Raw genomic sequence first — 16157 nt, forward strand, 5'->3', positions numbered from 1 at the left:
AAACATTATCTACCTCCGGAACTAAAAACCTTTTAACAAAATAACAGGTAGGTCGAATATCCGATTCTAGTGCATGCATGAAAGGCTTCAATGAAAGATGCGTATGAAAATAGATTGAAAAGACAATAAAAGAATAGAGAGAGTGTGTGTAGCCTGGACGTAGGATCTGGTGGAATCTGAGTTGCTCCAAAGTGCATAACTCCTCCAATTCCAGCACCTACTCGCAATGCCCTCTTGAAGCATCCTCTCACTCAAGAAGCAGAATGCATGCGACTGCAAGTGCCAACCAAATTTTGAGAGAGGGGGTGGAGGGCTATTTATAAAGATCTCAGGAGGTTGATAAGCAGACTTCAAATATCCAACTTGAGGATCAAAACTTTCACAATGGGAAGGTTATATGCACAACTCAAGATCTTGCTCAAAAAGACTAGCCAAAATTTTTATGTGCATTCTTCAGTCCTATTAATTAACTACACAAGACTTATCTAATATATAACCAATATAAGACTAAACATATGCCCATACGGATCATCACAGACTTTTTATGTTTAATCTCCAACATCCTCACAAGCTAAGGATCTAAATCTACTTAAAAATTATACAATTCTAATCACAAACACCACGTTCAGCTTTTAGTCAATGCAAATAGGCATGTGCTATAGTATTTCCTAGTCTACATAGGTCATTGGTTGATTCGCTTTAATACTATTTGTAACAACACACAAAATAAGTTGAAAAATATTATTTAGGTTTTTTTTTTCCTGATATTGGTGGAGTCATCTCTTTGTCCGCTTTAGAAATATTTTGGTAGGTCATGAGGTAGCGTAGCTTGACCTTGACTCTCCTTGAGTCTTCTCAAGCAAATGCTTGTGCAGGTCGTAGGCTTGATCTAAGGTTTACCCATAGTTCTCTTTGGGCTATGTTCTCTTGATTAAGGTTCGATCAACTTGCTAGTCTGGTTACACAGTGAGAGGAGAAGGTTGGCGATTTGGTTCTAGCTTATTATGCATAGTACTTTTTAAGGTATATAGAGTTCCAAGGTCTAAGGATATCATCTCCATTAGCATCGATTAGTTAACAAGCATTTTTAGGATACCCATGATTATGTACAAGATGATCCACTCAACTACCTTCTTGTCCCCTGGGTAAGATTATAAGCTCGTGTATAAGATATTCCACCCATCCTCCCACTGCCTCTAATTTCTTTAGGTTTTAAGTTTTTGAAAATTTGATTTTTTTGTATTTTTGTGCATCTCATTTTGAAAATTCTTCTTTCTTTCACTTGCCATGGTCCCAAATGGGGATTAAGAAAATCCAGCAAAGAAAATGTCAGAGGGTGATGCCTTTGGTTCATCAAATCTTAACCATGGTGAGTGATCTCATAGATGATGACAGAGGCTGAGAAAGTGTCTTATTTGGCATAGAGAGGGAGAGAGGCTGACATACATGTATGTATGATCACGAGTGAGTATATATGCTCCACTGATAAGTCTATTCAGCAAGGTATGTATAGGCTATTTTCTAATATATATATAAGTATGTATGCATATGCATATAATTTGATGCATCATCATACTTTTTATTTATGATTATCTCAATCAGCAACAATGCAACTTAAATATACTAAAGATTAATTCATTCATTGCAAGTATCAAATCCAATGGTTTTTCCAAGCCATTTTTAACAGTGAAAACATTCATTTTTAACAATTCATAAATAGGGTTCGTGAATTAGGTAACTATTTCTCAAATGTAACCAAGTTTCCAACTAAACATCCATTCCTCCCTTTCCGCTAGGTTCCCTTGCTTTGAACCAATTGCTGCAGGCAGATATATGATCGGTCCTGCTTCAAAATTCGGAATGTTTTGAGATCTACGCAGAATGCGATCCAACGGTAAACAAAGATCAATCCTAATCTGTTGGTGCCGAAGTTATTGGTTCATCCTAACCGTCCATTCCGTAGTCCCCAGTTACGGGATCGCCCGGGGGACGAAGCGCTTCCAAGTTCCAGCTAGACTCTAGAGAACAGTTGGACGCTGGAGTGATTTCCGATCCCGACCGACTTGTTCGCGATGCCGAGCCCGAAGAGCTCTGCCGCCGCCGCCGCCGGCCGCCGGCCTACCGTCCTCCTCCTCCTCGGGGCTGCCCTCGCCTTCTCCATCTTCCTTGTCTCCATCCAGTCCTCCTACTTCACCAGTGAGCCTCGAAGCCAAGGAACCCTCGCTCCTCCATCTCATCTAAAAATCTGATCCCATCTCCTCTGGATCTTCTTCTGGTTGCAGGAAGCCGGAGATTGGAGACGAACAGTGAGGAGATCCGGATCCTCTCGGATTTCCAGTCCCGTGTTCAACAATGCGTGGTACGTTATCTATCTCTTCGCCCCTTCGATTTTCTTTCGGTTTTCTCGCCTACTCACGCTTTTCCGGATTCGATTTTCGTATTTTATGAGTGTATTCACAATTAAGTTGGAAATTTGAATTATTGGAAATAGTGTTAATTTTTTAGAAGAATATGGTAGTCTTAATCATCCTTAGAATGGCAAAAGGAAGGGAGGGGAAAGCAGCAGTGGTTTAATATGATTAGTTAGAAGCTATTGCATTTGGAATCAGATCGGTTCCATGCATTGAGTCAAGGTTAGGATCTGATGGTTTTGGTTTTTCGTTGCTTATGAGCTGTAGAATTGGACATGCGATCCATGGGAAGACCTCTACATTTTCATTTTTTTTCCAATTAAGGTTATATTTTTGGCATGTTAAGAAGCACTGGTTTTAACTCAAAAAAAAAGAGAGAAGAGCTTAGCTTTAATAGCTAATTTGGTATAGGTAAGTGAAGATTCCCATTGTTTCTGGTAAATGGCAGCTGCAGTGATACGTGAGATGGAACGAGTTAGTTTCTTCCAATAAACCACATGGGTGTCACATATGTATATTCTAAGTTCCAGTTTGTACTGTATTGGGTAGGCAAGTAGCATGATCAAATCACTCTGCTAGTCAATCCCCTAGGTGAAGTGCATGGTAGGATGCAGAATTTTGTTTTTAGGGGTTATACTTCAATATTTTAAGGGTAAGCAGTGATCTCCTGTAGAGAATAATATACTCCTCCAAGACTGCTGACTGATTTAGCTGCCATACATTGCACTTTAGAGTGCCTCAGACCCTGAAACCTAATTGTGTAAGCTGATACTTCAAATATGAGAAAGGAAAATAAGATGAAAAGGAGAGAAGAAAGGAGAGGAAGGCAGGGGTTCCTTGAAGCTTAAGAAATAATGTGTGGGACTTCTTGACCACAAGCTTTAGCTCTTTCTTTTGTTAAACATAATACTTGAAATCAACTCTCTACTCTCTAAAATCATAGCTCGTGGTGCTTAAGATCTTAAATGAAGAAACTAAGAGAACATAAAGTGAAGCCTTTGATAGATCTTGACCATCAGAGGTAAGGCCTCTGCTTGAAGGCATAACTAGCATTTTTGACCTTAGATAAAAATGGTACCTAAAGAAACTTTAATATGTCTCTTGAAACCTCATATCAATGTTGCCTATGTGATTGTTTGTTAGTTCAGACTGTAGTACCTGTTTAGTATTGTTTCCTGTACATTGCTGCATTGAAAATCTAGCATCCAGATGCTGATTAAGGTGATTTCAAGTTCATTGGAAGGCTCTTTTAAGGGTCTACTAGCAGTAGATTTTTTTTGTCTCTAAGATCGTAACATACTTTTCTCAAAGTGTTCACTCTTTTTCTCCTCCTTTTTCAAAATGCATCAGCTACCCACTACCACTAGCCTAGGGCTATGTGCACTAACCTTGGATAGGGACTTTGGCTCACCAAGTTGCATCACCACAATCAGATTTTAACTGTGCGTAGCTGCAGTAAGAAAATATGCTAAAGAAAAATGAAGTTGATTCTACTGCCAGAATGTACTGCTTGCATTTGACATCATTTTCATTTGCAGCAAAACGTCCTTGTCATGAAAGTTCTATGAAACACGTGAATGATATACTTAGAAAAGAAACAGCATAGCACCTAGCTCCTTAGTATGCAACAGAGTTATCATTACATTATGTCAGCAGCTTAGTATCCTGATTAACTGCTTTTCTAGTTACTCATTCAAAAAGCAAAGTAAAACATGATCATGAGATTATGAGTGAGAAGGCCTGAAAATACAAATCTGATGGACTCTCTTTTTTTTTTTTGGATCATACCAAATTGATGTTTCTGTCAAAAAGCTTGCATTTGCATGATGATCATCTATGAGCCTGATGCATGCGTATGTATCCAAAATTCTTAAGCTACAAGAAAAGAAGTAAAAGGAGAACATATTATTATTTGATCATCTTCATGCATTGTAATTTTTAGACTGTCAGCTGATTCACAAGGATTAATTTGGTTGCTTGTATTCTTGTATGTTACATATTGTTATTCTCATTATCTTTGTAAGTGCACTTTCGATCTTCAAATATTCTTTAATTGAGTGACCTTGAAATTTGGTTTAGGCAAGCCGAGGACTTGGCCTTACCGCAGACATTATCGACCACTGTAGATTGGTGCTTAAGTTTCCTGAAGGCACAAACAGTACCTGGGTCAAGCTTCACTCTAAACTTATGTTCCAGCATTGTCACTTTAACTTTCCATATCTCATTATATAAAAAGATATGCACTTTAAGTAACCCGTCTTGATTTTATTGAGTTCTCGTTTTCCCCTTCACAGTACAATAAACAGTTTAAAATTTTCGAGCCACTGGAGTACAAATATGATCTCTGTGAAGCTATCCTTCTATGGGAGCAGGTTAGTTTCAATATATTATAATACTGATTCATTTTTTGAAAATTATCATGTACTGAAGCCATAAAGAATGCCAGTACCGTAACATGACTACGGTCTTGACAAGGGAATACCTAGATGTGCGACCAGGTGGATGGCTAGAGTATGCTGCAAAAAGGATTGCACAGCTGTAAGATGCCTAACATATCCAATTTGTTTGTTTGATTTCATAGTTGCTGGTACTTAGTCAGAAACAGCTGAAATAGGCACGTTTTCATTTTTGGGGCTGCAGGGGTGCAGATAAATGCTACAACCGTTCTCTTTGTGAGGAGCATCTTAATTTGATTTTACCAGCTAAGCCTCCTTTTCATCCACATCAGTTTAGAACATGTGCGGTTGTTGGGAACTCGGGAGATCTCTTAAAGACAGAATTTGGGCAAGAAATTGATAAGCATGATGCTGTCTTTCGGGACAATGAGGCTCCTGTTAATGAGGTAACTGCTACATGCATTGCTGTTTTTCTATTTGATCTCATCACCTAATTTCTATATTTCTTTGATTTTGTATTCTATATTTTTTTAAAAAAGAAAAGTAAAGATCTAAAATTATCATAACTTCTCTCACACATGATTTCCATCTGCCTTTGTCTTTTGTGTTACTTTTTCATATTTTCCTGCATTGTTCACTAGTACATGAAAAAGGAAAAAAGAAAAGGGATGCTTGAAACCCAGGCATGGTGAAGGCCTCCATGATAGTTCGCTTAAATCATCATTATTCTTTCAGGATATATTAGTGATGAATGCACTCAAATTTTGGATGTACTGATGGACTGGCTTCTATGCTGTAGTGTACTAGTCCTGGTGTTTTCAAGAAAAGTCACTTATATTTACCAATCATTCTTGAATTATCTATGTGGTTTGAGGGCTTCCTTTTGAATTCTACTCTAATAAGTTAGTTCGACCCTAGTAAAATGACTTGTTATGAAAATGAGTTTTGAAAATGTAGTGGTTTCTTTAAACCTTCTATGTATTTTTTGGCTCATTCATTTTTATCATGGTTTGTTGTCAGTGGACTGCAAACTCCCTGTTATCGCTTAATGTTATTCATGAATCAGTGGTTGGTTTAGTTATTATCTTTACATGGAAGCATGATTTTTGATTGGTAAATTGATGAGATGCTCGTGTATTGATGTATCCTGTGTTAGAAATTTGCAGAAATTAAGATTCTAAACTAGCAACAAGAAAAAAATTAAGAGAAGCAAGATGAAGAAATTTGGAATGACCAAGCAAAATGTACAAAGCTTAGATTAGAAATTTGCCAAATCAATCATAAAATTCATCATTCTAATTATGCCCATATAAGAAGACAGAGTAGCTTACGAACTTTTCATTTGATGTTCCAAAACTAAATCATAATTAACTGATGGCTCATTTTCTTGATAAAACCTACATTTAGCCACCTCTAAACAATTAGAATCCTTGTATTTAATGATTCAACAGCTAACCTTTCACTTTAAATATTATCTGAACACTTTGAAAGATTCAAAAACACTATCAAATGGCTGGGCTTGATTTCCAGCCATGATGAAGGGCCTATGTACCAGGTTCACATCTGGGCCAAAATTCCTGCCTTGGAGCACACTTGAGAATGTTCATAACATACTCACATTACTGCTGGTCCAGCTGATGGATTTGAATCTACATCATATTGCTATCACCTGATCTTGCATTTGCATTTCTTCTGCAGAAATATGCCAAACATGTGGGCCTGAAAAGGGACTTCCGTCTGGTTGTAAGAGGCGCAGCTCGCAACATGGCTGCCATCCTTAAAGGATCCTGTAAGCTTGATTGCTTTATACACAAAAATCACTCTAATGATGCTATATTTTGTAGCTAATATCTGTGAAAGTCATGCTCATTCTGAGATTTGTTCCTCAAAATCTAAAATTGATGAGTTAGCTGCGGATGATATTTCAGATTACAATCAGCATTGCCTTTAGCATCGGGGGCCTTCATTATCATAGACAGCTATCTAGATGCAAAAAAAAAAAATGTATAATACTCTCAACATGACGACGAACTTGCATATATTTAGTTAAAGCAAAAGTAGGATTAGAATTCATACTTGTATCTTTTTTACCTCTCATAAAGTTAATAGTGTCATGCCATGTTTATTTTTTTTCTTGAGATTAGGAGGAGCTTAAGCCCCACCTTTCTACCTTTATTCATAGCCCACCCCTTGAGGGTAACTTCAACCGGAAATGAACCCTTGACCTCTTGCCCAACTGGCAAGAGATGGTACAGTCAGAGCTAAAGTTTGGTGGTCTCTTTTAGTTAACTATATCACTAGTTCTTCTAAGAAATCGTATAGTGAGAATGCATAGGCATCTATTTGCAACTGATGCAATCTTTGTATTCAACATGAATAATGTACTATTCTGGCATGTCATATCGATGAGTATGAGTCTTGATGCAGCGGCAAAGTTGCTGCATTGTGACTTCGAGGTCACAGGTTTGAAACACGAAAACAACCTCTGCGAATGCAGGGGTAAGGCTGCGTACATATTACCTTCCCAAGCTTTGCATTGGTGGGAGCCTCATGCATTGAGCTTGGAATGTCATATTAATCCATTGGTTATTTGAGTTTATAAAGTGTGGTTAGAAAGAGATATATGAATCATTAGTAAAAACTTGAATGGTTTTGTCCTGCTAGTAGGGTGCAATGTTAGATATATTTGGGCAACAGTCTCATGGCCATGTGCATCTCTAAGTTTCCATTTATGTAGTTCTCTAATGAACTTTGATTCCTAGATGCACATTCAAGCATCTTATCTTAGCGTCACATGTGGGTATTTTTGGAAATCAATGGGAACATATGGATTGAAGTAAAAAAAGTCTAAGCTTGTTTCTGCTGACATGGAGAACCATTTTTTTAAACTACCACAAGATGATTTGGTGCTATTTGAGAGCTAGAGACATCGTAGCAATTGCTACACCGATAGCTTTACAATCATTTTTGGGAAACTCCAAAGTGTAAATACCACTTGCAGCTAGACTAGTATGCGTCTAGTTCAATTGGGCTTAGAGCAACAATTGACTTTCAGCCCTTAATATTTTTACTAGTTTAATAAACCAGTAGCTCCTGCGTTGTGTGTTGTTCACAGATGATGCTTTATCTTTTTAACAAAATTTATATATAAAAAAAAGCTTACCTGATAGTTCTGGATACGCAGATTAGAAATTATTCTCCTAATGCTAAAGTGTTAAAACAAGAGAAAATTGCTGGAATAATTTGAAAAGGTGCCTCCAGTTAGACAAGTATTGTACAAGAATTAAAAAAGAGTAAATTGTTTAGCACTATGTTGGATTATTAGGGCTGGAATGAAGTTTGAGCCCAAATTTGAGTGCTAAGAATGCAGTATTTGGGAGGTATATGAAACCGAGGGTCATGCCAAAATCTGGCTAAGGGATACACCAAAACTGTAAGTAAGGAGCAGAGTTCTCAGTCTATCTACTCCTTGGTTGGATTGGCGAGTGCAGAATATTTGATGAGGAGACTGCATTTGGACACTCTTTGCTACGCGGATGAAGCATCTGGCTGGAATGAAATTTCAGAGTTGTTGCATTCAAGAGGAGGCTGGTAGAGGATGTTAGGAAGGTGTCACAATCACATGCTTCAGCCTGGATGTCTGTGTCGAAACCGGCAGCTAGAGACAAGGTAATTCAGAAATTTGAAGACATGGTGTCGGATTGGCGAGTGCAGAATATGAGACAAGGAGACTGCATTTGGACACCCTTGGCTATGCTATAGTGAAGTATCTGGATGTAATGGAATTTCAGAGTTTTCACAGCCAAAAGGAGGCTGGTAGAGGATGTTAGGAAGGCATCATGATCTCATGCTTCAGACTGGATGTCTGTGTCGAAACCGGGAGCTAGAGACAAAGCAATTCAGAAACTGCAAGGCATGGTGTGCTAGCCTTTCATCTTTTTCCTTCATTGTCCCAGTTCACTTACTTTCTAACTCTTTTTTTCCTCTACCTAAGTGATCTTACATCACTTTGTACTCGGTTTTGGTTTGTTCTTTTAATGAATTTGATGAGATTACCATCTTTTCCCTCAAAAAAAAAAAAGCGCCATATTCTTGTTTTCTTCTCCCTATACTTCATCTTGTTTAATAGAAGAGAGAGTGAATAGATGAATAATTTAGAAAGTAATTTGAGCAACAATTTAGAGTAAGTCGTCTTTTGATTGAAGACGTCCATTTGATTTGTATGGATAGTAACAAAAAAAGGCTTCAATTATTTGGACGAAGGCTTGTCATTTAATGTGCATTGGCATTATATTATGGTTATATAATTCTTATGTTTTCCATTAGCAGCTATGTTGCTATCTTGAGGACCTATATTATTATCTTTAACTATAGATTCCACGAGTATTTTTGATCAGAAATTTATCAATTGCAGCTGATGAGGTGCTTATAATCAAAAGTGTGACACATAGAGATTTCAACACAATGATAAAGGTAAAACTGTTCCACCATTAGACTGATTATTTTAAAATGTTCATATATTGTACTTGTCTTTTATCAGCTTATTGTTCTCATGCTCGTCAGCACAATGTTGTTCCTTCTGCTGACAACACATGTGAGTAAAAGTTGTGTAAACAAATAGTACTATGCTATGTGAGAGCATTGAGAAATTTCTCTAGAGAATGGAGAAGTTTTGTTACTGCATAATGTAACAATTTGTATGATATATTTGTTCAGGAGCTTCCAAATCCTATTTATCTTTTTCAAGGTATTGTGCTACGACGGGGTGCAAAAGGAACCGGAATGAAATCTATAGAACTTGCGCTCTCCATGTGTGACATTGTTGACATATATGGTTTTACAGTGGATCCCGGCTATACAGAATGGTCAGTTTATTTTATTTATTTATTTTTTGCTGCCATGCTTGTAGTTGACTAAGCCAAACTCTATTAATGATGCAATCAAATTGTGTGAAGCAATTGAAGAGGTGGTTGGGCAGGAGGGACCCTGATCCTTCCTATTCACTCTAAACCTCATACATATCATGCCACGTAATCACTAAGAATTTTTATGCTCCAAAACCTGATAAGAGGTTCTCTCAACAATACAGCAACCTTACCGTTGCACCAAGTCTGATCCTCAGTTTCAATTCTGATTGTAAGGACAGAAGAATACTGCATAAAATGCTAAACATTAACAGACTTGAGTTAACAGAGCGTGAGTTAGTATAAGAATGGATAATATGGGAGTTTTACTGGAATTGTTGAGGATGTTGACCTTACTTTAAACTTTTTATGGGCTCTTAGTTGCAAACTGTTTTTACACCTGTTGCTTGAAAATTAGATGTTAAGACATCTGATGAACCCTATGTTCAAGGTATTTCTTAGAGCGGACCTGCTGGCTACTACCATCTCAGTATAAGCTTTAATTGTCAGCATTTTTGTCATGTCTTCCTTTTGTGTGGATTAGAACTGCATGTCTTGCTTCCTTGGATGCTGATTCTGATTTATATTTCACTTCATACCAGTTTGAGTGATGGATACAGATATCTTAAAATTTTATTTTATATTAGGACACGCTACTTCTCAACCCCCAGACAAGGTCACAATCCATTGCAAGGCCGGGCATATTATCAACTTCTAGAATGCCTTGGGGTAGGTTTTCAAAACAATGGTGCACCAACACATTCTTCGCAAAGTTCTGCTTTTTTTTGACTTAGTCTGATGATTGCCCATGTAGGTTATTAGGATACACTCTCCAATGAGAGCCCAGAGGAAGCAAGATTGGTCAGACGTGCCAAGCAAAGAAATCAGAAGAGGTGCTCACATTGCCGCTTTGCGGCTGAAAAGAAAGCAAGCTGGTGAAGCAGATGACCTGGGACCCTTTGGCAATTGTAAGGTATGGGGTTCAGTGGGACCAGATGGTGGTGGACCTGTTTCGGGATCACCGGATATGAGCGACACTAGGAAAAACTCAAATTACAGTAGGTGGGAAGTCCTGCCATTTGAGAGCCTGAGAAGAGAAGCAAGAGAGCACTATGTTCAAATGAATGGAGTTTCTCTCTACAAAATGGATGGAAACAAACTGGATGATCTTGTCTGTGTGAAACACACCTTGCCATCAAAGGTTTGAGAAGATGAGGACCATAGTTGTCTGATCGATCTATATTCCATAGAGGAAGCCTGATTGTAATTGAAGTTGAGCTTTATAAGATCGGTTTTCCTTTGTAACAAAGGAGGCTTAGGGCATCCCTCTTTCAGGGTAAGATGGGAAAATCTGGTCAGATCACAGCAAGATATTTTGCTGTTTCACATTCCATTAGAATTAGATCATACCAGAAAGGGGGCAGGGTTAACATTGAGAGTCTGAGATCTCTTCTGGGTCGAGCTAAAAGTGATTCTGGTTGATGCTTATGAAGCTATGAAGTTAAGGGTTGGCCGCATTGGAAATTGTGTTAGAAGGTTAGATTCTTCTCTTACAGCATTTGATACCATGTGTGTTGTATTGGTTTCGATAGATTGACTTACAACTCAGAATAACCGAAAGTTGTTCAGTCACCAGGAATTGAGGTAACAGCTATTTTTCATGCCAATGGAAGCATCTTGATTTTATTTTTTGGTCTCGTCTTTATTTCTCTTTGTACTTTTCTGTGGTAAGTGCATCTTAGCACTTCAACAGTAAACTTCATGGTAGCTAATATATTATTTTCTTAGGAGTATCCTTGGAAATAAAGTTCAACTCTTACTATCTCCTACTATCCTTCACCTGTTTTATCAAATAGTATATCTTTCGACAAAAAAAATGAAGGTATGAGTTCGAAAATTTTAATCTTAGAAGGGAAAATGGGGCTTATTTGGTCAGAATATCAGGCATTCACATGTCAGTTGAATTACGTGTAACCACTTCGGTTCCTGCAGTTGACGCCTGTTTGATTCAATATTTGATTGCTTGTAACTATTCCAGAAAATCATTTATTATATCATCTCTATCTATAACTATATCTTCCATTTCTACTATACATAATGGAAAGTTACAAAATTAGGGAGGTGCTTCTCCATCCAGTTCCACTGCATTATGGAACTCGTTTTGTGATGAGCTGGATGCCCTTCTGTTTTTACTCTGTTTTCCCACAGGTTGATGAGGCTGGTTGCGGGGTTTCCTGTCATCTGACAGCAAAATTCCAGTTTGATTGTATTTGGTTCAAGGGTTAAACTGAGTAAGTTGGAGGAAATCGGAGCATGTTACTATTTCATCTTTCATAGAGTAAACTCTGACAGCAGATTTGCTTGGGTCACAGACCACCAATTCAGAGTGAGGATGTTGTTTTTATATATGAGCCCAAGGATCATAGGTTAACATACATTTAGATCCTTGCCTGGCTGATTGGATTCCTACTTTGGTCATGAGAGTTCTTTCTCCACTTGCATGAAACTCACTGCTTTTCTTCTACTTCATGATATCAATAATGATGCTCAATTGAGATCCTAATGATGGAGAACGTAGCATGAGTCCAACAGCAGGTTCTGAAAGAGATCCTAACGACAAATTTTGACACCGAATACCTTCAGAGCTCCTTAAAGAAGCAAGCGCTTGTAAGAGACCGCAAGCAAGTCGAGCCTTACATTGGGCTAATAGCCGATGTTGAGCGTTTTGGATAATCTTCGATCAGCTCGTTGCAAAGCTGCATGCAAGATAAATATTTACTACTCCCGCTAATAGCTGATGTCGATGTTGTCGTCGTTTCCTTCACATAAAAAGAAAGAAAAACAAAGTAGCTGCCTGCAGCTGCTGCCGCTTCTGCTGTTGTCGTCGTCATTGTTGTTTTCTCCGCTGAGGGAAGGCTTCTACAACTCTGCCCCTACCCTGCGATACATCATTGTCGGGTATCCTCCCTTTCCTTCCCAATACTTTGTGCCATCATTCCTGTTTTTGCCGGAGATGAGGTCTTTGTGCCTTCACCTCGCTCTCTCTCTTTGCCTGCCTATGCCAGTGTGCTCCTAGGCCAAGATTTCACAGGAATTCCGGCCAACCAGAGCTCTCCCTATTTTGATGGCCGGCTCTTTTTCTATGCAACCGGCTTTCGTGTTGAAGGCTTGATAAGCTAACTGACCTCCACAGGGTGGGATAGCCCAAACGAAGGTTTTGGCCCTCCGTCGAAGGTTTGGCAAGCTAGCCGACATCCACAGGTTGGGAAGGCCAAAGCAACCGATGAAGGCTTGACGAGCTAACCAACGTCCACAGGTCAAGACAACCCAAGCAGAGGTTCCGACCCTCGTGCCAAAGACTTTGTGAGCTAGCCGATCTCTCCATGTCGGGATGGCCCAAGTGAATGTTTCAGTCCTCGCATCGAAGGCTTGATGAGCTAATCGACTCCTACAGGTCGAGATAGCCAGAGCGTTAGTTTTGGTCCTCGCGCCGAAGACTTGACGAGCTAACCAACCCTTACAAGTCGAGATAGCACAAGAGGAGGTTCTAGCCCTCATATCGAAAGCTCGACAAGCTGACCGACTCCTACAGGTCGGGACAACCCAAGCAGAAGTTCTAGCCCTCACGTCGAAGACTTGGTGAGCTAACTGATCTCTCTAGACCGAGATGACCCAAGTGGAGGTTTCAGCTCTCGTGTCGAAGACTTGGCGAGCTAATTAACTCTCTAGATCAAAACGACCCAAGTGGAGGTTCCAGCCCTTGCACTGAAGCTTTGGCGAGCTAACCGACTTCTTTAGCTCGAGATGGCCTAAGTAGAGATACCGGCTTCCGAGCCAAGGACTTGGCGAGCAAATCGACTTCCTCAGATTGGGACGATCCGGAAGATCCAAGCTCTCCACCTTGGCCAAGCGAAGCTAAATATGGAGGGCAAGTATCTAGCAGGCCGATCGATCCATCGAGCTAATCTCTCCAGCATACCAAGCTATAATAAGTGAAGAGCCGATATTCATAGCTTTTAGCACAAAAAGCCAACTCTAGCAGCTTTTAAAACAAAGAAGGGTTCAACGACCAGCCGAAGTTTTTGCACTTGATCGCACTCTCGACTCATAACTTTAAAAGATGAGCTCGAACCTGTCTACAGTTAGCTAGGTTGACTACTTTCTTCGGCCGAACTAGAATGAATGGCTTGTAATCGAAAGTGGGGGGGGGGGGGGGGCAAATGATGTAGCCTAAATTTGACCCACCCATCATGGGTCAACATGTGGCAAGCATTTGAAAAAGATTTGAATCTAAAACAAATTTGAATTCTTTGTGGGGTCTAAATAAGGAAAGAGATTACAACATATTTGAATCTAGATAAGGAAGGAAGTTATGGCAATCCCTTGATTCTTGCCTCTAAATCATAATGGATCCATGCTCCCTCCTATATATAAACAAGAGCAAGGGACTCCAAAGGGGAAAGGAGGGGGATGGGTAGAGGCTCCTAAACACAGATGGCGAGAAACTCCCAAGGAGAAGCTCCTAAGCTCTCATGGCGACAAGCTCGAATGGTGAGAGGCTCTCGTGGAGAGGCTTTCAAGCTCTCGTAGCTACCTCTGTACTCGACTCCTCTTCCGTGCATCATTGGGCATCAGGAGTCGAGTCCTTGTAGATTGGGTCATGCAACCTCCGATCAAAGCCATGCCGAGCTCTCAGGCTGCGCATCCTCGGAGATCAAGATGCGAGTCCCTAAAGATAAGGATACACGATTGCATACCAGAGCCAGGCCGAGCTCCCATTTGTGAGTCCTGGAGACCGAGATACGTGACTGCCGACCAGAGTCATGCCGAGCTCATGTCCACACTCCCAGCCCACGCATCCTTAAAGATCAGGACATGAGTTCATGGAGAATGGGATGCGTGTCCACAGACCAGAGCCATGTCGAGCTCTCGGCCGTGCTTGTAGTCTGTACACCTTGGAGACCAGGACGTGAGTCTCTAGAGACTAGGATACATATCCGTTGTTTAGAGCCATGCTGAGCTCCTAGGCTGCATTCCCATGTTGAGCACTCCAGGTCGAGCTCCCATGCCGAGCACTCCAAGCCGAGTATCTCAAGCCAAGAACTCAAGGCCTAACAATACAGGGAGATTACTCTAATTTTATTATTCTCTTGCTATTTCACGCTGTTATTCCAAAACACTGTCTGACTTAAGCATTGGAGGAAGCCCGGCCGGAGCCACCCTAGCGAGCCTTTCTCTTCTCTTTGTGAGCAGATTCGTGACTCTTCACGGCAGTTGGAGCTCCGTCTTCTACCATCATGGACCGAGTGGGTTGATCTGCGTCCTCCATGCCTCTAGATCATCAGAACATGGTCGGGCAGAATTTGGGCATCGACATCAGGATGGTCAATAATGTATATAGGTTGCATTATATTACATATCCTATAGTACAATTCCTCGCTTGCACAAGTTTTGCATACTTCAAAATCTTAGAAATTTGCAAAGATTTACAGATGTCTACTACCACATATGTGCGAAAAAATTAGTTCCGAACATGGCCTATTTTAAATTTTCAACACAATTTTAAAGATAATGCATCTCAAAACTTCCAAGGATATGGAAAATTTGACATCATTCATCCCATGGATATTGCACCAGCCATTTACTAGAAGTGTTTGTTTCTTGAAAATTTTATTTATTTAAATAACTAGAGGATTTTTATCTTTTCTATTTTATACTCTTCTAAATTTCAAGATTATTTTTTTTTGTGTGTGTACTTTAAATCTGTGCAATGCCAACTGGCTTATTACATTAAGCTTTAACAAGCAATTCACAATTTGTAAGGGTACAGATATTTTATTTTCCCAAGCGTGTTAGACCAAGTCCTGTTAGGATCGGTTTCTTAAAAGTCTAGGATGGAGACTAGCCATTGACTAAGGAAATATGTGCTCATGGTGGTTTGAACATTAATAAGCCTAGTCTTCTCTTCACGATTTTCTTGGATGAAGATATATTTCAAGATCCCTTTTCTAGGAGCCAAAACTCAGGCAGGCTGCAATAAGTAAAATATCTAAGTGCAATATAATTGAAGCTCAAAAGGATCTCTACAGGGTATCATATTCCCTTGTTATAAACCAAAAGCTTATCATTTAATATTTGAAACATAATTTGTGTTTCTTAATGTCACAAGTAAGGCTACAGATTTATATACCATAGTGGAACTATCCACATAGTAATCCCTAAGAAAACAACACATAATAAGAAAGATGAGAGCTTCTTTAATGGACCTTATAGATATTAAAACTCAGATAAGATTTCTAATGTACCATGTATTATAATAAATCCTAGTGGGTGACTAATACCAAGATGAACAAAGATATTATTTATCTCAACCGACATTAAACACTTTAGTTATACATACCAAAATATCACTTGATACCATATTAGCATAACTTGCGATCTCTCGC

At 39.4% G+C, this 16157-nt stretch overlaps 1 protein-coding gene across 1 annotated transcript; it reads left to right on the top strand.

Moving 5' to 3' along the window:
* The first annotated feature begins 1964 nt into the window (after positions 1-1964).
* Positions 1965-11535, top strand: MGP2 (MALE GAMETOPHYTE DEFECTIVE 2). The gene is made up of 11 exons (XM_008791928.5): positions 1965-2196; positions 2283-2359; positions 4491-4577; positions 4706-4783; positions 4858-4949; positions 5052-5253; positions 6506-6596; positions 9222-9280; positions 9524-9672; positions 10359-10440; positions 10526-11535. The coding sequence occupies exons 1-11, from the start codon at positions 2073-2075 to the stop codon at positions 10916-10918; spliced, it is 1434 nt and encodes a 477-aa protein (XP_008790150.3). The 5' UTR covers positions 1965-2072; the 3' UTR covers positions 10919-11535.
* Positions 11536-16157: the final 4622 nt, after the last annotated feature.

Source organism: Phoenix dactylifera, chromosome 5, assembly GCF_051530095.1.
Source record: "Phoenix dactylifera cultivar Ajwa chromosome 5, Ajwa_hap1_PhDact_Kaust_v1.1, whole genome shotgun sequence".
In the NCBI taxonomy this organism is placed as follows: Eukaryota; Viridiplantae; Streptophyta; class Magnoliopsida; order Arecales; family Arecaceae; genus Phoenix; species Phoenix dactylifera.